Source organism: Heptranchias perlo, unplaced genomic scaffold, assembly GCF_035084215.1.
Source record: "Heptranchias perlo isolate sHepPer1 unplaced genomic scaffold, sHepPer1.hap1 HAP1_SCAFFOLD_1790, whole genome shotgun sequence".
NCBI classification, from domain to species: Eukaryota; Metazoa; Chordata; class Chondrichthyes; order Hexanchiformes; family Hexanchidae; genus Heptranchias; species Heptranchias perlo.
In genome coordinates, this window is record NW_027139067.1 from 1979 (window position 1) to 24214 (window position 22236).

At 60.0% G+C, this 22236-nt stretch overlaps 1 protein-coding gene across 1 annotated transcript; it reads left to right on the forward strand.

The window, feature by feature from the left end:
- Positions 1 to 1210: 1210 nt before the first annotated feature.
- On the forward strand, positions 1211 to 22230 carry LOC137309778 (mitogen-activated protein kinase 7-like; the record flags this gene model as incomplete). Its single annotated transcript, XM_067977808.1, is given in 11 exon segments — positions 1211 to 1377; positions 14795 to 14996; positions 18078 to 18101; positions 18104 to 18242; positions 19339 to 19372; positions 19374 to 19500; positions 19503 to 19532; positions 19535 to 19705; positions 19708 to 19758; positions 19761 to 20126; positions 21464 to 22230. Coding segments are annotated over 11 exon segments (1995 nt in total), but the record flags the coding sequence as incomplete, so codon positions are not given.
- Positions 22231 to 22236: the final 6 nt, after the last annotated feature.

Consider the following 22236-nt stretch of genomic DNA (forward strand, 5'->3'; position numbering starts at 1 on the left):
TATTAAGGGATATGGGCCAAAGGCAGGTATATGGAGTTAGATCACAGATCAGCCATGATCTTATCCAATGGAGGAGCAGGGACGAGGGGCTGAATGGCCTCCTCCTGTTCCTATGTTCCGATGGTGGCCTTCAAAAGGGAACTGGACAGTCAACTGAAAGGGGGGGAAAAAAAAATGTGCAGGGTTGCGGGGGGAACGGGGCTGGCTGGATTGCTCGTGGGCAGAGCTAGCACGGATTCAATGGGCTGAATGGCCTCCTCCTGTTCCTATGTTCCGATGGTGGCCTTCAAAAGGGAACTGGACAGACAACTGAAAGGGGGGGGGGGGGAAATGTGCAGGGTTACGGGGGGAGCGGGGCTGGCTGGATTGCTCGTGGGCAGAGCTAGCACGAATTCGATGGGCTCAATGGCCTCCTTCCCCCCCCATGCAATTCAGACCATGGACATGTTTTTTTTGCTCTCAACCGAACTTGAAACGGGACAAAGGGAGAGAGAAAGAGCAACGTGGCGAAAGAAACTTGGCGGGGCTGGCCCAATCAGGAGGCGGGGCGGCCTTGATGGGCAGGGGACGCGGTCCAATCGGCGCGCGGAGGGGGCGGGCGTTGATGGGGGCGGGATGTTGCCCTTGATGGACAGGGGGCGGATCCAATCAGAAGAGGAGCTGTCCTTGAAGGGGGGGGTTGGGAGCCGGGTTCCAATCGGCGCGCGGAGGGGGGCGGGAGGTTGCCCTTGATGGACAGGGGGCGCGTCCAATCGGAAGAGGAGCTGGCCTTGACGGGGAGGGAACCGGGGTCCAATCGGCGCGCGGAGGGGGCGGGCTTTGATGGGGGCGGGAGGTTGCCCTTGATGGACAGGGGGCGCGTCCAATCGGAAGAGGAGCTGTCCTTGACAGGAAGGGAGCCGGGGTCCAATCGGCGCGCGGAGGAGGCGGGCGTTGATGGGGGCGGGAGGTTGCCCTTGATGGACAGGGGGCGCGTCCAATCGGAAGAGGAGCTGGCCTTGCCGCGTCCAATCAGAAGGTTGAGGGGCGTTGAACATCGGCGGGACGGGGCGGGGGGAGGAGGGCGTTGATTGACAGCGCCGCGGGCCAATCAAGGCGGCGATGTGGCCTTGACGGACCAATCAGCGCGCGGGGGGAGGCGGGACGTTGTCCCTCCCTGGAATGGCGGCCGCTTCTTACCGGGAGGTGAAGACCTTGGAGCAGCTGATGGAGTCGCTCAGGTCGCACATGGCCCGGTAGGCCGCGTCCCGCTCCTTGGACGTCTCCACGTGGTAGGCGTAGACCGACAGCGCGATGCCCAGGCCGCACGCCAGCCAGCGGGCCGCCCTCTCCCACCTCGCCGCCTCCGCCGCCGCCATCTTAACTGGAAACTCAGCGGTAACCAAGGGCGGGGAGGGACGACGTCATTGCGTCACCGCCCCGACGTCGTTGCGTCACCGCCGGCGGAGGGGCGGGGCTTCCCGCGCAATGGCGTCTGGGAGTTGTAGTTTTTCTCCTTGTCCGTCAAAGTCAATGGGGGAGAGGGTCATTGGGTGAGGGGGTCAATGGGTGAGGGGGTCATTGGGTGAGAGGGTCATTGGGTGAGGGGGTCAATGGGTGAGAGGGTCATTGGGTGAGGGGGTCAATGGGTGAGGGGGTCATTGGGTGAGAGGGTCATTGGGTGAGGGGGGTCAATGGGTGAGGGGGTCATTGGGTGAGAGGGTCATTGGGTGAGGGGGTCAATGGGTGAGGGGGTCAATGGGTGAGGGGGTCAATGGGTGAGGGGGTCAATGGGTGAGAGGGTCATTGGGTGAGGGGGTCAATGGGTGAGGGGGTCAATGGGTGAGAGGGTCATTGGGTGAGAGGGTCAATGGGTGAGAGGGTCATTGGGTGAGGGGGTCAATGGGTGAGGGGGTCAATGGGTGAGGGGGTCAATGGGTGAGAGGGTCATTGGGTGAGGGGGTCAATGGGTGAGGGGGTCAATGGGTGAGAGGGTCATTGGGTGAGGGGGTCAATGGGTGAGAGGGTCATTGGGTGATGGGGTCATTGGGTGAGGGGGTCAATGGGTGAGAGGGTCAATGGGTGAGGGGGTCAATGGGTGAGAGGGTCATTGGGTGATGGGGTCATTGGGTGAGGGGGTCAATGGGTGAGAGGGTCATTGGGTGAGAGGGTCAATGGGTGAGAGGGTCATTGGGTGAGGGGGTCAATGGGTGAGAGGGTCATTGGGTGAGAGGGTCAATGGGTGAGAGGGTCATTGGGTGAGGGGGTCAATGGGGGAGAGGGTCATTGGGTGAGGGGGTCAATGGGGGAGAGGGTCAATGGGTGAGAGGGTCAATGGGTGAGAGGGTCATTGGGTGAGAGGGTCATTGGGTGAGAGGGTCAATGGGTGAGAGGGTCATTGGGTGAGGGGGTCAATGGGTGAGAGGGTCAATGGGTGAGAGGGTCATTGGGTGAGGGGGTCAATGGGTGAGAGGGTCATTGGGTGAGAGGGTCAATGGGTGATGGGGTCATTGGGTGATGGGGTCATTGGGTGAGAGGGTCATTGGGTGAGAGGGTCAATGGGTGAGAGGGTCATTGGGTGAGGGGGTCAATGGGTGAGAGGGTCAATGGGTGAGGGGGTCAATGGGTGAGAGGGTCATTGGGTGAGGGGGTCAATGGGTGAGAGGGTCATTGGGTGATGGGGTCATTGGGTGAGGGGGTCAATGGGTGAGAGGGTCATTGGGTGAGAGGGTCAATGGGTGAGAGGGTCATTGGGTGAGGGGGTCAATGGGGGAGAGGGTCATTGGGTGAGGGGGTCAATGGGGGAGAGGGTCAATGGGTGAGAGGGTCAATGGGTGAGAGGGTCATTGGGTGAGAGGGTCATTGGGTGAGGGGGTCAATGGGTGAGAGGGTCAATGGGTGAGAGGGTCATTGGGTGAGTGGGTCAATGGGTGAGAGGGTCATTGGGTGAGAGGGTCAATGGGTGATGGGGTCATTGGGTGAGAGGGTCATTGGGTGAGAGGGTCAATGGGTGATGGGGTCATTGGGTGATGGGGTCAATGGGTGATGGGGTCAATGGGTGAGAGGGCCAATGGGTGATGGGGTCATTGGGTGAGAGGGTCAATGGGTGATGGGGTCATTGGGTGATGGGGTCATTGGGGGAGGGGGTCATTGGGGGAGGGGGTCATTGGGTGATGGGGTCATTGGGTGAGAGGGTCAATGGGTGATGGGGTCATTGGGTGAGAGGGTCAATGGGTGAGAGGGTTATTGGGTGAGAGGGTCATTGTGTGAGAGGGTCATTGTGTGAGAGGGTCAATGGGTGATGGGGTCATTGGGTGATGGGGTCATTGGGTGAGAGGGTCATTGGGTGAGAGGGTCAATGTGTGATGGGGTCATTGGGTGAGAGGGTCATTGGGTGATGGGGTCAATGGGTGATGGGGTCATTGGGTGAGAGGGTCATTGGGTGAGAGGGTCAATGGGTGAGGGGGTCATTGGGTGAGAGGGTCATTGGGTGATGGGGTCAATGGGTGAGAAGGTCATTGGGTGAGAGGGTCAATGGGTGAGAGGGTCAATGGGTGAGAGGGTCATTGGATGAGAGGGTCAATGGGTGAGAGGGTCATTGGATGAGAGGGTCAATGGGTGATGGGGTCATTGGGTGAGAGGGTCAATGGGTGAGAGGGTCATTGGGTGAGAGGGTCATTGGGTGATGGGGTCATTGGGTGAGAGGGTCAATGGGTGAGAGGGTCATTGGGTGAGAGGGTCAATGGGTGAGAGGGTCATTGGGTGAGAGGGTCATTGGGTGAGAGGGTCAATGGATGAGAGGGTCAATGGGTGAGAGGGTCAATGGGTGAGAGGGTCATTGGGTGAGAGGGTCAATGGGTGATGGGGTCAATGGGTGAGAGGGTCAATGGGTGATGGGGTCATTGGGTGAGAGGGTCAATGGGTGAGAGGGTCAATGGGTGATGGGGTCATTGGGTGAGAGGGTCAATGGGTGAAAGGGTCAATGGGTGAGAGGCTCATTGGGTGAGAGGGTCAATGGGTGAGAGGGTCATTGGGTGAGAAGTCATTGGATGAGAGGGTCATTGGGTGAGAGGGTCAATGGGTGAGAGGGTCAATGGGTGAGAGGGTCAATGGGTGAGGGGGTCATTGGGTGAGGGGGTCATTGGGTGAGAGGGTCAATGGGTGATGGGGTCATTGGGTGAGAGGGTCATTGGGTGGGAGGGTCAATGGGTGAGAGGTCAATGGGTGAGAGGGTCATTGGGTGAGAGGGTCATTGGGTGAGAAGTCATTGGGTGAGAGGGTCAATGGGTGAGAGGTTCAATGGGTGAGAGGGCCAATGGGTGAGAGGGCCAATGGGTGAGGGGGTCTTTGGTGGAGGGGGTCATTGGGGGAGAGGGGGTCATTGGGGGAGAGGGTCAATGGGGGAGGGGGTCATTGGGGGAGAGGTTCAATGGGGGAGGGGCTCATTGGGGGAGAGGGTCAATGGGGGAGGGGGTCATTGGGGGAGAGGGTCATTGGGGGAGAGGGTCAATGGGGGAGAGGGTCATTGGGGGAGGGGGTCATTGGGGGAGAGGGTCATTGGGTGATGGGGTCAATGGGTGAGGGGGTCATTGGGGGAGAGGGTCAATGGGTGAGAGTGTCAATGGGTGATTGGGTCATTGGGTGAGAGGGTCATTGGGTGAGAGGGTCAATGGGTGAGAGGGCCAATGGGTGAGAGGGTCATTGGGTGAGAGGGTCATTGGGTGAGAGGGTCATTGGGTGAGAGGGTCAATGGGTGAGAGGGTCATTGGGTGAGAGGGTCATTGGGGGAGGGGGTCATTGGGGAGAGGGTCATTGGGGGAGAGGGTCATTGGGGGAGAGGGACAATGGGGGAGGGGGTCATTGGGGGAGAGGGCCAATGGGGGAGGGGGTCATTGGGGGAGAGGGTCAATGTGGAGGGGGTCATTGGGGGAGAGGGTCATTGGGGGAGGGGGTCATTGGGGGAGAGGGTCAATGGGGGAGGGGGTCATTGGGGGAGAGCGTCATTGGGGGAGAGGGTCAATGGGGGAGGGGGTCATTGGGGGAGGGGGTCATTGGGTGATGGGGTCATTGGGTGATGGGGTCATTGGTGGAGAGGGTCATTGGTTGAGAGGGTCAATGGGGGAGGGGGTCATTGGGGGAGAGGGTCAATGGGCGAGAGGGTTATTGGGCGAGGGGGTCATTGGGCGAGAGGGTCATTGGGCGAGAGGGTCATTGGGCGAGAGGGTCATTGGGCGAGAGGGTCAATTGGTGATTGGGTCATTGGGTGAGCGGGTCATTGGGTGAGAGGGTCAATGGGTGAGAGGGTCATTGGGCGAGAGGGTCATTGGGGGAGAGGGTCAATGGGGGAGAGGGTCAATGGGTGAGAGGGTCATTGGGGGAGAGGGTCAATGGGGGAGAGGGTCATTGGGTGAGAGGGTCAATGGGTGAGAGGGTCATTGGGTGAGAGGGTCAATGGGTGAGAGGGTCATTGGGTGCGAGGGTCAATGGGTGAGAGGGTCATTGGGTGCGAGGGTCAATGGGCGAGAGGGTCAATGGGCGATGGGGTCAATGGGTGAGAGGGTCATTGGGTGAGAGGGTCAATGGGCGAGTGGGTCAATGGGCGATGGGGTCAATGGGCGAGGGGGTCAATGGGCGAGAGGGTCATTGGGCAGGGGGGTCAATGGGCGAGAGGGTCATTGGGCGAGGGGGTCATTGGGCGAGAGGGTCATTGGGGGAGAGGGTCAATGGGGGAGAGGGTCAATGGGTGAGAGGGTCAATGGGGATAGGGTCAATGGGTCATTGTCTCAATGGCTGATAAGGTCAATGGGTGAGGGGGTCAATGGGCGAGAGGGTCAATGGGTGAGGGGGTCAATGGGCGAGAGGGTCAATGGGCGAGAGGGTCAATGGGCGAGAGGGTCATTGGGCGAGAGGGTCAATGGGCGAGAGGATCCATGGGCGAGAGGGTCATTGGGCGAGAGGGTCATTGGGCGAGAGGGTCATTGGGGGAGAGGGTCAATGGGGGAGAGTGTCAATGGGGATAGGGTCAATGGGTCATTGTCTCAATGGCTGATAAGGTCAATGGGTGAGAGGGTCAATGGGTGAGGGGGTCATTGGGTGAGAGGGTCATTGGGTGAGAGGGTCAATGGGTGAGAGGGTCAATGGGTGAGAGGGTCAATGGGTGAGAGGGTCATTGGGTGAGAGGGTCAATGGGTGAGAGGGTCAATTGTTTACAGGATTATTGGGTGAGAGGGACCGCTGCAGTCCCGTGTGGTGACGGTTCTCCCACAGTGCTGTTAGGAAGGGAGTTCCAGGATTTTGACCCAGCGACAATGAAGGAACGGCCGATATATTTCCAAGTCGGGATGGTGTGTGACTCGGAGGGGAACGTGCAGGTGGTGTTGTTCCCATGTACCTGCTGCTCTTGTCCTTCTAGGTGGTATAGGTCGCGGGTTTGGGAGGTGCTGTCGAAGAAGCCTTGGCGAGTTGCTGCAGTGCATCCTGTGGATGGTCCACACTGCAGCCACAGTGCGCCGGGGGTGAAGGGAGTGAATGTTTAGGGTGGTGGATGGGGTGCCAATCAAGCGGGCTGCTTTGTCCTGGATGGTGTCGAGCTTCTTGAGTGTTGTTGGAGCTGCACTCATCCAGGCAAGTGGAGAGTATTCCATCACACTCCTGACTTGTGCCTTGTAGATGGTGGAAAGGCTTTGGGGAGTCAGGAGGTGAGTCACTCGCCGCAGAATACCCAGCCTCTGACCTGCTCTTGTTGCCACAGTATTTATATGGCTGGTCCTGTTAAGTTTCTGGTCAGCGGTGACCCCCAGGATGTTGATGGTGGGGGATTCGGCGATTTCCAGAGGCAAAGGTTTAAATCTGCTGTCACGTTGATCAACTCTCTGGCTATTCGCTCAAGGTGAGTTAGCAATCCCCTGGGTGCCACTCGAGTCCACCGCCCCCCTCCCCTTTCCCTACATTCCAGCAGTGACCACACTTCAAAAGTACGACATTGGTTGCACTTTGGTTCGTCCTGATGTGGTGAAAGGCAAATCCTTTCTTTTGGTGGGGAGAATAGAAAAGCAGAATATTTTTTTAAAGGGGGAGAGATCAAGAAATGTTGGTGTTCAGAGAGATTTGGGTGCCCTCGTACAGAATGTTAATATGCAGGTACAGCAGGCAGTTAGGAAGGCAAACGGTACATTGGCCGTTATTGCAAGGGGCTTGGAGTACAAGAGTAAGGAAGTCTTACGACAATTGTACAGGGTTTCGGTGAGACCACAGCTGGAGTACCGTGCACAGTTTTGGTCTCCTTATCCAAGGAAGGATATACTCGCCTTAGAAGCGATGCAGATTGATTCCTGGGATTAGAGGTTTGTCCTATGCGGAGAGATTGAGTAGAATGGGCCTAAACTCTCTGGAGTTTAGAAGAATGAGAAGTGATCTCATTGAAACATATAAGATTCTGAGGCGGCTTGACAGGGTAGATGCTGAGAGGATGTTTCCCAGCTGGAGAATCGAGAACTAGGGGGCATAGTCTCTGGATAAGGGGTCGGCCATTTAAGACTGAGATGAGGAGGAATTTCTTCACTCGGAGGGTTGTGAGTCTTTGGAATTCTCTACCCCAGAGGGCTGTGGATGCTCAGTCGTTTATATTCAAGGCTGAGAGCGATAGATTTCTGGACTCTCGGGGAATCGAGGGATATGGGGATCGGGCGGGAAAGTGGAGTTGAGGTCGAAGATCAGCCATGATCTGATTGAACGGCGGAGCAGGCTCGAGGGGCCGAATGGCCTACTCCTGCTCCTATTTCTGACGGTCTTATGTTTCTTTTCTCCCTCTAATTTAAAATATTATGTTGGGCCCGGAGGCCCTTCAAAGCTCAGTATCCCCTGGAAATGGTCCTCATCAGCCCAGCTGGGGCACGGGCTCGATCCGGGGAGAATGACACAGCGGGCGACGCGATGGCGGGCGGGCGACGCGATGGCGGGCGGTCGACGCGATGGCGGGCGGGCGACGCGATGGCGGGCGGGATGGCGGGCGGGCGACGCGATGGCGGGCGGTCGACGCGATGGCGGGCGGGCGACGCGATGGCGGGCGGGCGACGCGATGGCGGGCGGGCGACGCGATGGCGGGCGGGATGGCGGGCGGGCGACGCGATGGCGGGCGGGATGGCGGGCGGGCGACGCGATGTCGGGCGGGCGACGCGATGGCGGGCGGGCGACGCGATGGCGGGCGACGCGATGTCGGTTGGGTGACGTCATGGCACTGGGTGACGTAATGTCGGGTGGGTGACGTCATGGCACTGTGCGACGTAATGTCAGGTGGATGACGTAATTGCACTGGGTGACATAATGTCATGTGGGTGACGTAACCTGAGTGGGAGTGGGCGGGCGGCTGAAAAGGGTCTCACTGCGCATGCCCTGCTGGGCTGCCGCCCCCCCCCCCCCGCCTCGGGGTGATTCGAGTGGGAGCGTGGCCCCGGTGGATTCTGGGAGTTGTAGTCCCGCCCGCCGCGGGGCCGCAGGGAAAGAGCGGCCGGGCGAACTCCAACTCCCACAACACCCCGCGGCCCCGGGCCCCGCCCCCTCCCTCCCTCCGGGGAGCGGCGAGTCCACGCCGGGGAGTGAGGACGGTTCACTCTGTCCGCGGTCAATCGGTTAATCGGATTTCGGGGGAAGCGGCGAACGGAGAGGGAGAAAAAAAATAATCCCACCCCTCAATTTACAGGTGTTTATTTTAAAAAAAAATTTTCCGTTACGGCCCCGCCGCGCGCGCGCCGGTCGTTTTTATTTAAATCACCCGGCCTGACCCCGCCCCCCCCTCCACCTCCACGGCGCGGGCGGTGATTGGTCGCCCCGGGAGGGCTGTCAATCAGATCGGTGGGCGGGATTGGGCTTTGATTGGTCGCCTTTCCTGTCAATCCGGCTGGTGGGCGGGAGCGGGATTGTGATTGGTCGCCTCGGCTGTCGATCAAATCGGTGGGCGGGTGCTGGATGGTGATTGGTCGCCTCGGCTGTCGATCAAATCGGTGGGCGGAAGCGGGATGGTGATTGGTCGCCTTGGCTGTCGATCAAGTCGGTGGGCGGGAGCGGGATGTTGATTGGTAGCATTAGCTGTCGACCAGATCGGTGGGCGGGAACCGGATGGTGATTGGTCGCCTTGGCTGTCGATCAGATCGGTGGGCGGGAGTTGGGTTTGATTGGTCGCCTTGGCTGTCAATCGGGCTGGTGAGCGGGATTGCGATTGGTTGCATTGTCTGTCGATCAGATCGGTGGGCGGGAGCCGGGGCGGTGATTGGTCGCCTTAGCTGTCGGTCAGATCGGTGGGCGGGAGCGGGCAGGAGGGAGCGGGCGGTGATTGGCCGCCGGTGGGGAGGGGGCGGGGCTGTCGGTCGGGCCGGTGGGCGGGAGCGGGAGTTTGAGCCAAACAATGATGGCGGCGGAGGGAGCGGCGCTGAGGGAGTGAAGGGAGAGAGAGGAGGGGAGAGGAGAGGAGGGCCGCGCTCTCCATGTGTCTGCGGGAGACGGGTGAGTGAGGGGTCACACTGGATGGGGGGGGGGGTCACACTGGATGGGGGGTGTCACCACTGGGTCCTCCACTGGGGGTCACCACTGGGTCCTCCACTGGGGGTCACCACTGGGTCCCATCACTGGGGGTCACCACTGGGTCCCATCACTGGGGGTCACCACTGGGTCCCATCACTGGGGGTCACCACTGGGTCCCATCACTGGGGGTCACCACTGGGTCCCATCACTGGGGGTCACCACTGGGTCCTCCACTGGGGGTCACCACTGGGTCCTCCACTGGGGGTCACCACTGGGTCCCATCACTGGGGGTCACCACTGGGTCCCATCACTGGGGGTCACCACTGGGTCCCATCACTGGGGGTCTCCACTGGGTCCTCCACTGGGGGTCACCACTGGGTCCTCCACTGGGGGTCACCACTGGGTCCTCCACTGGGGGTCTCCACTGGGGGTCACCACTGGGTCCTCCACTGGGGGTCACCACTGGGTCCTCCACTGGGGGTCACCACTGGGTCCTCCACTGGGGGTCACCACTGGGTCCTCCACTGGGGGTCACCACTGGGTCCTCCACTGGGGGTCACCACTGGGTCCTCCACTGGGGGTCTCCACTGGGGGTCACCACTGGGTCCTCCACTGGGGGTCACCACTGGGTCCCATCACTGGGGGTCACCACTGGGTCCTTCGTTGGGGGGGTCATCACTAGGTCATCATTGGGGTTCACACTGGGCCCATCACTGGGGGTCACACTGGGCCCATCACTGGGGGTCACACTGGGCCCATCACTGGGGGGGGGTCATCACTAGGTCATCATTGGGGTTCACACTGGACCCATCACTGGGGGTCACACTGGACCCATCACTGGGGGTCACACTGGACCCATCACTGGGGGTCACACTGGGCCCATCACTGGGGGTCACACTGGGCCCATCACTGGGGGTCACACTGGGCCCATCACTGGGGGTCACACTGGGCCCATCACTGTGGGTCACACTGGGCCCATCACTGGGGGGGGGGGTCACACTGGGTCATCACTAGGGGGAGTCACACTGGGTCATCACTAGGGGGTCACTCTGGGCCCATCACTGGGGGGGGTCACACTGGGGTCATCGGACAATCACTGGGACTCTCCCCTTTTTTTTAATCTGTTCATGGGATGTGGGCGTCGCTGGGCGAGGCCGGCATTTATTGCCCATCCCTAATTGCCCCTTGAGAAGGTGGTGGTGAGCCGCCTTCTTGAACCGCTGCAGTCCGTGTGGTGACGGTTCTCCCACAGTGCTGTTAGGAAGGGAATTCCAGGATTTTGACCCAGCGACGATGAAGGAACGGCGATATATTTCCAAGTCGGGACGGTGTGTGACTTGGAGGGGAACGTGCAGGTGGTGTTGTTCCCATGTGCCTGCTGCTCTTGTCCTTCCAGGTGGTAGAGGTCGTGGGTTTGGGAGGTGCTGTCGAAGAAGCCTTGGCGAGTTGCTGCAGTGCATCCTGTGGATGGTACACACTGCAGCCACTGTGCGCCGGTGGTGAAGGGAGTGAATGTTTAGGGTGGTGGATGGGGTGCCAATCAAGCGGGCTGCTTTGTCCTGGATGGTGTCGAGCTTCTTGAGTGTTGTTGGTGCTGCACTCATCCAGGCAAGTGGAGAGTATTCCATCACACTCCTGACTTGTGCCTTGTAGATGGTGGAAAGGCTTTGGGGAGTCAGGAGGTGAGTCACTCGCCGCAGAATACCCAGCCTCTGACCTGCTCTCGTAGCCACAGTATTTATATGGCTGGTCCAGTTAAGTTTCTGGTCAATGGTGACCCCCAGGATGTTGATGGTGGGGGATTCGGCGATGGTAATGCCGTTGAATGTCAAGGGGAGGTGGTTAGACTCTCTCTTGTTGGAGATGGTCATTGCCTGGCACTTGTCTGGCGTGAATGTTAATTGCCACTTATGAGCCCAAGCCTGGATGTTGTCCAGGTCTTGCTGCATGCGGGCTCGGACTTCATTATCTGAGGGGTTGCGAATGGAACTGAACACTGTGCAATCATCAGCGAACATCTCCATTTCTGACCTTATGATGGAGGGAAGGTCATTGATGAAGCAGCTGAAGATGGTTGGGCCTAGGACACTGCCCTGAGGAACACCTGCAGCAGCGTCCTGGGGCTGAGATGATTGGCCTCCAACAACCACTACCATCTTCCTTTGTGCTCGGTATGACTCCAGCCACTGGAGAGTTTTCCCCCTGATTCCCATTGACTTCAATTTTACTAGGGCTCCTTGGTGCCACACTCGGTCAAATGCTGCCTTGATGTCAAGGGCTGTCACTCTCACCTCACCTCTGGAATTCAGCTCTTTTGTCCATCTTTGGACCACGGCTGTAATGAGGTCTGGAGCCGAGTGGTCCTGGTGGAACCCAAACTGAGCATCGGTGAGCAGGTTATTGGTGAGTAAGTGCCGCTTGATAGCACTGTCGACGACACCTTCCATTACTTTGCTGATGATTGAGAGTAGACTGATGGGGCGGTAATTGGCCGGATTGGATTTGTCCTGCTTTTTGTGGACAGGACATACCTGGGCAATTTTCCACATTGTCGGGTAGATGCCAGTGTTGTAGCTGTACTGGAACAGCTTGGCTAGAGGCGCAGCTAGTTCTGGAGCACAAGTCTTCAGCACTACAGCCGGGATGCTGTCGGGGGCCCATAGCCTTTGCTGTATCCAGTGCACTCAGCCGTTTCTTGATATCACGTGGAGTGAATCGAATTGGTTGAAGACTGGCTTCTGTGATGGTGGGGATATTGGGAGGAGGCCGAGATGGATCATCCACTCTGTACTTCCGGCTGAAGATGGTTGCAAACGCTTCAGTCTTGTCTTTTGCACTCACGTGCTGGACTCTGCCATCATTGAGGAGGGGGATGTTCACAGAGCCTCCTCCTCCCGTTAGTTGTTTAATTGCCCACCACCATTCATGACTGGATGTGGCAGGACTGCAGAGCTTTGATCTGATCCGTAGCTTGTGGAATCGCTTAGCTCTGTCTATAGCATGTTGCTTCCGCTGTTTAGCATGCATGTAGTCCTGAGTTGTAGCTTCACCAGGTTGGCACCTCGTTTTTAGGTACGCCTTGTTGGCCAGGGGCTGCAGAAGATAACCTGAGACGTCAGCTACAGGCAGGAACAACATTTGAACTAAAGTAACCTGAGTTCAGTCACTGACCTTGGCTGGCTGGAATCGGTTTGAATTAACTAAGTTTTGTGAAAGTCAAAGGAAAAAGTCCTTATTTCGAAAAGGAGTAATGAGGTAATGCTACCTAAGTCCTCGGGACAGAGCCAATGAGGAGAAGACACAGGCAAAAAGGGAGCTGGCCTAAACCAAAGGGAGAGAGACAGCACAGCTTGAAGAGATAAGATTCGGAATAAGAATGAAGGATCTGGGGCGTGGAGCCAGAGCGAAGACTCCGGAGACCAACCATCGCGGAAGTGGAAGACCGTACGCCAGGGACGTAGAGACGACGTCGAAAGAGAGAGAGAACGGAACGCCTGGCCAGCGTCAGCTCTCCTTTTCGGGTATTATCCTTTATAGTCTGTGACCACTCAGAGAGTGTCAGAGAAACCTAGTGGGTGTGCGTTTAGATCCTAGTTTGGGTATAAGACTGTATAACCTGGTGTAAACTGCATGCCTATATCTAACCAGACGTATAAGCTATATGTATATGATCGAACGACGTGAATAAAGTGAATTGAGAGTTAAGAGAGAATTGACTCTTCTCCTCTTTGTACTAAGCCAGTAACCCGTAACCGGTGACCTCCGGTCAACAGCTTGGTGCTGCTCCCGGCATGCTCTTCTACACTCCGCATTGAACCAGGGTTGATCCCCTGGCTTGTTGGTAATGGTAGAGTGAGGAATATGCCAGGGCCATGAGGTTACAGATTGTGCTGGAATACAATTCTGCTGCTGCTGATGGCCCACATGATGCCCAGTTTTGAGCTGCTAGATCTGTTCTGAATCTATCCCATTTAGCACGGTGGTAGTGCCACACAACACGTTGGATGGTGTCCTCAGTGCGAAGACGGGACTTCATCTCCACGAGGATTGTGCGGGTGGTCACTCCTACCAATACTGTCATGGACAGATGCATTTGCGACAGGTAGATTGGTGAGGACGAGGCCAAGTAAATTTTTCCCTCGTGTTGGTTCGCTCACCACCTGCCGCAGGCCCAGTCTGGCAGCTATGTCCTTCAGGACTCAGCCAGCTCGGTCAGTAGTGGTGCTACCGAGCCACTCTTGGTGATGGACATTGAAGTCCCCCACCCAGAGTACATTCTGTGCTCTTGCTACCCTCAGTGCTTCCTCCAAGTGGTGCTCAACATGGAGGAGGACTGATTCATCAGCTGAGGGAGGACGGTAGGTGGTAATCAGCAGGAGGTTTCCTTGCCCATGTTTGACCTGATGCCATGAGATTTCATGGGGTCCAGAGTCAATGTTGAGGACTCCCAGGGCCACTCCCTCCTGACTGTATATCACTGTACCGCCACCTCTGGTGGGTCTGTCCTGCCGGTGGGACAGGACCTACCCAGGGATGGTGATGGAAGAGTCTGGGACGTTGGCTGAAAGATATGATTCTGTGAGTATGGCTATGTCAGGCTGTTGCTTGTCTCGTCTGTGGGACAGCTCTCCCAATTTTGGCACAAGTCCCCAGATGTTAGTAAGGAGGACCTTGCAGGGTCGACTGGGCTTGGTGTTTTGCCGTTGTCGTGTCCGGTGCCTCGTGGTCCGTCCGGTTTTATTCTTATTATGACTTTTCGTAGCGAGATTTTACAACTGAGCGGCTTGCTCGGCCATTTCAGAGGGCGATTAAGAATCAACCACATTGCTGTGGGTCTGGAGTCACACATAGGCCCAGACCGGGTAAGGGTGGCAGGCTTCCTTCCCTAAAGGACATTAGTGAACTAGATGGGTTTTTACGACAATCCGGTAGTTTCATGGCCATCATTACTGATACTAGTATTTTAATTCCAGATTTTTAATTAATTGAATTTAAATTCGCCAGCTGCCGTGGCGGGATTTTGAACTCATGACTCCGGATTATTAGTCCAGGCCTCTGGATTACCAGTCCAGTAACATAACCACTATGCTACCGTACCCCTAAATTCACCATCAACTCTTCCCCCTCCTCCTCTTCCCCTCATCTCCATTTACCATCTTGCCCTCCCCGGACCTCTGCCCACACTGCGGACAGGTAACCCTGCCACCGGGAATCTCAGTCCTAGGGTGCCCTTGTCCTGAGCCTCCTCCCGCCCCCTGTTTCACCTGTTTCCTTTCCCTCCCTTTCCCTCCCTCTCCAGGGGTCCAGCGTCATGACGGAAGCAGCAGGCGAGGAGCAGGCCAAGATGGAGGCCACCCGCAGCCACGCAGCCACAGACCTGGCCTTCCTGAAGGCCCGCTCGCTGGACGTGACCTTCGAGGTGGGGGAGGAGTACGAGATCATCGAGACCATTGGCACCGGGGCCTACGGCGTGGTGTCCTCTGCCCGGCAGAGGCTTACAGGTGGGGGGGGCCGCGGAGACGGCAAACAGTCGGGCCCCCTCGAATTGTCCCAACCGCACCGCTGCTCCCGTCTCCCTCCGTTCTCCCATCCGTTCTGGTCTCGCATGTCGACACAGTCATTATTGCAAGGGGGGTTGGAGTACAAGAGTAAGGAAGTCTTACTACAGAGGCTTACAGGGTTTTTGGTGAGACCGCAGCTGGAGTACCGTGCACAGTTTTGGTCTCTTATCCAAGGAAGGATATACTTGCTTTAGAGGCGGTGTAGACTGATTCCTGGGATTAGAGGGTTGTCCTATATGGAGAGATTGAGTAAAATGACATAAACTCTGGAGTTTAGAAGAATGAGAAGTGATCTCATTGAAACATATAAGATTCAGGGGGGCTCGACAGGGTAGATGCTGAGAGGATGTTTCCCCTGGCTGGAGAATCGAGAACTAGGGGCATAGTCTCTGGATAAGGGGTCGGCCATTTAAGACTGAGATGAGAGGAATTTCTTCACTCAGAGGGTGGTGAGTCTTTGGAATTCTCTACCCAGAGGGCTGTGGATGCTCAATCGTTGAGTATATTCGAGGCTGAGAGCGATAGATTTCTGGACTCTCGGGGAATCGAGGATACGGGGATACGGGCGGGAAAGTGGAGTTGAGGTGGAAAGATCGGCCATGATCTGATTGAACGGCGGAGCAGGCTCGAGGGGCCGAAATGGCCCACTCCTGCTCCTATTTCTGATGGTCTTATGTACTCCCTCAACCCCTAACCCCGCGTGTGAATCCTCCCTCTCCCTGCCTCCCTCTCCCCCTCCCTCTGTGAATCTCAGAGGACCACTGCATCTCACAGCTCCAGAATTCGGCCCATCGTGCCTGTGCCGGCTCTTTGAAAGAGCTTTCCAATTAGTCCCACTGCCCCCGTTTTCTTTCCCCGTAGCCCTGCAAATTTTTCCCCTTCGAGTATTTCTCCAATTCCCCTTTTGAAAGTTATGATTGAATCTGCCTCCCCGCCCTTTCAGGCAGCGAATTCCAGATCATCACAACTCGCTGCGTAAAAAAACATTCTCCTCATCTCCCCCCGCCCCTCCGTCGTCTGGTCCTTTCCCCGATTATCTTCAATCTGTGTCCTCTGGTCACCGACCCTCCCGCCACTGGGAAACAGTCTCTCCTTATTTACTCGATCAAAACCCCTCGTGATTTTTGAACCCCTCGATGAAACCTCCCCTCAGCCTTCTCTGCTCTGAGGAGAACGACCCCAGCTTCTCCAGTCTGTATTTGGAGTGAAAATTGAAAGATGCTTTGGGACGTCCTGAGGTCACAGAAGGCACCAGAGTGAAGTTTGGGCAGGCCGGGCAGGTCAGAGTTATTGCCCCTCTCCCCACCCCACCCCCCCCACAGACCGTGGACTGACCCAGTATCTCCCCTCTCCTTCCCCCCCCTCCCCATAGACCGTGGACTGACCCAATATCTCCCCTCTCCTTCCCCCACAGGACCGTGGACTGACCCAGTATCTCCCCTCTCCTTCCCCCACAGACCGTGGAGTGACCCAATATCTCCCCTCTCCTTCCCCCCACAGACCGTGGACTGACCCAGTATCTCCCCTCTCCTTCCCCCCCCCCTCCCCATAGACCGTGGACTGACCCAGTATCTCCCCTCTCCTTCCCCCCACAGACCGTGGACTGACCCAGTATCTCCCCTCTCCTTCCCCCACAGACCGTGGACTGACCCAGTATCTCCCTCTCCTTCCCCCCCCCTCCCCATAGACCGTGGACTGACCCAGTATCTCCCCTCTCCTTCCCCCCACAGACCGTGGACTGACCCAGTATCTCCCCTCTCCTTCCCCCACAGACCGTGGAGTGACCCAATATCTCCCCTCTCCTTCCCCCACAGACCGTGGACTGACCCAGTATCTCCCCTCTCCTTCCCCCCCCCTCCCCATAGACCGTGACTGACCCAGTATCTCCCCTCTCCTTCCCCCACAGACCGTGGACTGACCCAGTATCTCCCCTCTCCTTCCCCCCCCCCTCCCCATAGACCGTGGACTGACCCAGTATCTCCCCTCTCCTTCCCCCCCCCTCCCCATAGACCGTGGACTGACCCAGTATCTCCCCTCTCCTTCCCCCCACAGACCGTGGACTGACCCAGTATCTCCCCTCTCCTTCCCCCCACAGACCGTGGACTGACCCAGTATCTCCCCTCTCCTTCCCCCCACAGACCGTGGACTGACCCAGTATCTCCCTCTCCTTCCCCCCTCCCCACAGACCGTGACTGACCAGTATCTCCCCTCTCCTTCCCCCCACAGACCGTGGACTGACCCAGTATCTCCCCTCTCCTTCCCCCCACAGACCGTGGACTGACCCAGTATCTCCCCTCTCCTTCCCCCACACAGACCGTGGACTGACCCAGTATCTCCCTCTCCTCCCACCCACAGACCGTGGACTGACCCAGTATCTCCCCTCTCCTTCCCCCACAGACCGTGGACTGACCAGTATCTCCCCTCTCCTTCCCCCTCCCCACAGACCGTGGGACTGACCCAGTATCTCCCCTCTCCTTCCCCCACACAGACCGTGGACTGACCCAGTATCTCCCCTCTCCTTCCCCCCTCCCCACAGACCGTGGACTGACCCAGTATCTCCCTCTCCTTCCCCCCCCACAGACCGTGACTGACCCAGTATCTCCCCTCTCCTTCCCCCCTCCCCACAGACCGTGGACTGACCCAGTATCTCCCCTCTCCTTCCCACCACACAGACCGTGGACTGACCCAGTATCTCCCCTCTCCTTCCCCCCCACAGACCGTGGACTGACCCAGTATCTCCCTTTCCTTCCCCACCACAGACCGTGGACTGACCCAGTATCTCCCCTCTCCTTCCCCCCACAGACCGTGGACTGACCCAGTATCTCCCTCTCCTCCCACCCACAGACCGTGGACTGACCCAGTATCTCCCCTCTCCTTCCCTCACACAGACCGTGGACTGACCCAGTATCTCCCCTCTCCTTCCCCCCACAGACCGTGGGACTGACCCAGTATCTCCCCTCTCCTCCCACCACAGACCGTGGACTGACCCAGTATCTCCCCTCTCCTTCCCCCCTCCCACAGGGCAGCACGTCGCCATCAAGAAGATCCCAACGCCTTCGATGTGGTGACGAATGCGAAGCGGACACTGCGTGAACTCAAGATCCTGAAACACTTCAAGCACGATAACATCATCGCCATCAAGGACATCCTGAAACCCTCAGGGACCTACACCGAGTTCAAGTCCGTGTGAGTAACGGCCGCAGGCAGCGGGTCCCTCCCCCGCGTTAAATCGGAGAGGACGGGGGGAGGGGAGGGAGGAGGGGGAGGGCGAGAGACAGAGTGAGGGAGGGCGAGGGACGGAGGGGGAGGCGAGAGACAGGAGTGAGGGAGGGCGAGGGACGGAGGGGGAGGGCGAGAGATGGACAGAGGGAGGGAGGGAGGGGGAAGGCGAGGGAGGGAGGGAGGGGGAAGGCGAGGGAGGGAGGGAGGGGAAGGGCGAGAGACAGGAGTGAGGGAGGGCGAGAGACGGACAGAGGGAGGGAGGGAGGGAGGGGGAAGGCGAGGGAGGGAGGGGAGGGCGAGAGACGGACGGAGGGAGGGGGAGGGCGAGGGAGGGAGGGGGAGGGCGAGGGAGGGAGGGGGAGGGCGAGAGATGGACGGAGGGAGGGCGAGGGACAGGAGTGAGGGAGGGCGAGTGACAGACGGAGGGAGGGAGGGCGAGTGACAGACGGAGGGAGGGAGGCGGAGGGCGAGGGACAGGAGGAAGAGAGACAGACAGAGTGAGGGAAAGAGAAGGGGAGAGGGAGGGAGAGAGAGAGACAGAGCGAGGGGGAGAGGGAGGGAGAGAGAGAGACCCTAGCTGGCCCCTCGGTTGTATTAAACACTCTCGCGAGTCAGTATGGGCGGTGGGTTTAAACCTGTCGGACTGATCCTCCCTCCTCCCCTCCCTCCTCCACCCCTCTCCCCTCCACCCTCCTCCCCTCCTCCTCCCCTCCCTCCTCCCCTCCCTCCTCCCCCTCCTCCCTCCTCCCCCCTCCTCCCTCCTCCCTCCTCCCCTCCCTCCTCTCTCCTCCCCTCCCCTCTCTCCTCCCCTCCCCCCTCTCTCCTCCCCTCCCCCTCTCTCCTCCCCTCCCCCCTCTCTCCTCCCCTCACCCCCTCTCTCCTCCCCTCCCCCTCTCTCCTCCCCTCCCCCTCTCTCCTCCCTCCCCCCTCCCTCCTCCCCTCCCTCCTCCCCTCCCTCCTCCCCTCCCTCCTCCCCTCCTCCTCCCCTCCCTCCTCCCATCCCTCCTCCCCTCCCTCCTCCCCTCCCTCCTCCCCTCCCTCCTCCCTCCTCCCCCTCCAGCTACGTGGTCCTGGACCTGATGGAGAGCGACCTGCCACCAGATCATCCACTCCTCGCAGCCCCTGACCCTGGAACACGCCCGCTACTTCCTGTACCAGCTGCTGCGCGGCCTCAAGTACGTGCACTCGGCCAACGTCATCCACCGCGACCTGAAGCCCAGCAACTGCTGGTCAACGAGAACTGTGAGCTGAAGATCGGCGCTTCGGCATGGCCCGGGGCCTGAGCAGCTGTCCGGACGAGACCGAGCCCTTCCTGACCGAGTACGTGGCCACCCGCTGGTACCGCGCCCCGGAGCTGATGCTCTCCCTGCACGGCTACAGCAGGGCCATCGGACGTGTGGTCGCCGGCTGCATTTTCGCCGAGATGCTCGGCAGGCGGCAGCTTTTCCCGGCAAGAACTACCTCCACCAGCTGCAGCTGATCTGACGGTGCTGGGCACCCCGCCCGAGCGAGTGGTCAGCTCCATCGGGGCCGAGAGAGTGCGGGCGTACCTCCGAGGGCTGCCCCTCCACCCGCCGGTGCCCTGGAGACCCTCTACCCCGGGAGGACCCCCAGGCCCTGGAGCTGCTGGACCTGATGCTGCGTTTCGACCCGCAGGAGCGCCCGTCGGTGCCCGACGTCCTGCGCCACCCCTTCCTGGCCAGTACCACGACCCGCAGACGAGCCGGCCTGCGTGCCCGCCTTCGACTTCGGCTTCGACCGGCAGGCGCCCACCCGGAGCAGATCAAGGAGGCCATCGCCCAGGAGATCAGCGACTTCCACCACCGCCGAGAGGGCCTCCAGCAGCAGGTGCTGTTCAGGCCCGCCCCCCCCAGGCCCCCCGCCCGCCCCCTCCCGCGACGTGGACATGCCCAGCGCCGGCTCGCCCACCTGCCCGGCCAGGAGATGATAGACCTGACCACCCGGCCGGCGACGTCCAGCCACCCGGGGAGGAAGAGGTCGGGGGGTGGGGGAGGAGGAAGAGGAGGAGGAGGAAGAAGAGGAGGAGGAGGAGGTGGGAGGAGGAGGAGGAGGGGGGGACGTCGGCCCCGGGGGCCAAGGGCGAGGCCAAGAAGGAGGGCACGGCATCTCCGCCGACACCAAGGCGGCCCTGAAGGCGGCCCTGCTGAAATCGGCGCTCCGCCATAAAAACAAGGGTAGGTTCGGTGCTGCGCATCAGTCGGGGTTTGCTGGCCCCGATCGGCGGGGCGGGGCGGGGGCGGTGGGCCAGGCATTTCAGGGATGCGTGGCTCACAGAGCGGCGGGGGCCCCCGTTTCGTCGGACGCTGGGACAGGGAGGAGCTGTTCGACTGGGGCGGGCTGCGCCTTAACCGCAACGGGGACCAGAGTCCCGGAAAGGGGCTGCGGTTTGGAGGGCGGGAGGTAACATAAACCTGAAGGTGAGGGGAGCGGAGGTAAGGAATAAAGGCCGCTTAAACAGTCACGGAACAAATAAAGTTGTTCCGTCCCATATACGGGGACTTGGTAGCAATAACGCGGGGTTAACAATAATTCAAAACAAATTGAATTGCCCGTACGGCAACGTCCGCAGCATCCGTAACGAAACGGGGAGCTGGAGGCAATAATACTTGGCGAGGAGGCAGAGATGGTCAGCATAACTGAAACATGGCGACATAAAAAGGACAGGAGCGGCAATTAAATATCGCAGGATAGAACGTATGTAGAAAGGATGGGGAAGGACGAAGGGTCGGCGCCGAGGGAGCGCCGCGCCGTCGGAGGGTCGGTGCCGAGGGAGCGCCGCGCCGTCGGAGGGTCGGTGCCGAGGGAGCGCCGCGCCGTCGGAGGGTCGGTACCGAGGGAGCGCCGCACTGTCGGAGGGTCGGTACCGAGGGAGCGCCGCGCCGTCGGAAGGTCGGTGCCGAGGGAGCGCCGCGCCGTCGGAGGGTCGGTACCGAGGGAGCGCCGCACTGTCGGAGGGTCGGTACCGAGGGAGCGCCGCGCTGTCGGAGGGTCGGTGCCGAGGGAGCGCCGCGCCGTCGGAGGGTCGGTGCCGAGGGAGCGCCGCGCCGTCGGAGGGTCGGTACTGAGGGAGCGCCGCGCTGTCGGAGGGTCGGTACCGAGGGAGCGCCGCGCCGTCGGTGACACAGAAACAAACCCTAAGCTCTTGGTCTCGCCCTCGCCCGCAGAGACGGCCAGCCTGGGCCAGGACCCCTCGGACCCCCGGCGCCCCATCACGGCCCAGGAGCGGCAGCGGGAGCGGGAGGAGAAGAGGAGGAGGCGGCAGGAACGGGCCAAGGAGCGGGACCGCAAGCAGAGGGAGCGGGAGCGGCGGGAGCTGAAGGAGGGCGACATCCTGGGCGGCGTGGTGCTGAGCCAGGGCGACAAGAGCCTGCTGGAGCGCTGGATGAAGATGACGGAGGGGCGGGGGCAGCCCGAGGAGGGGACGGGCGGAGGCCCGCGGCTCAACGGCTCCCTCGGCAGCCTGGTCCCCGGGTTCGAGGGCCCGGAGCAGTGGGCGGGACCCAGGCCCGCCGTGGGCCTGGAGCCTGCTGTAGGCCTCGGGCGTTCCCTAGGCAACGGGCCCGTCGTCGGCCTCAGGCCTGGCCAAGAGGCCCCCAGGCCCGACGCCCCCGCTTGGGGAGCCCCCAAACCCCGAGACCCAGGCCCGCGGCCCCCTCCCTGCGAGCCGGGGCTCAAGCCCGGTGCGGGTCAGCCGTTCCCCGCCCCCCCGGTTGATCCCTGGGCCAGGCCGGGCCCCTCCCTGGCCGGGCTGCCCCCGCCTCAGGACGGAGCCCTCCACCCCGCCCGACCCGCGCCCGGCGGAGGAGGCCGGGAGCCTTGCGGCCAGCCGGGGACGGGGCAGAACGTTCCGGGCGCCTGCCCGACAGCACAAGAGTCGGGGCCTCTCCCTCCCTCGCAGACCTCCAGCTCCGACTCACCGGACATCAACACCGTGACA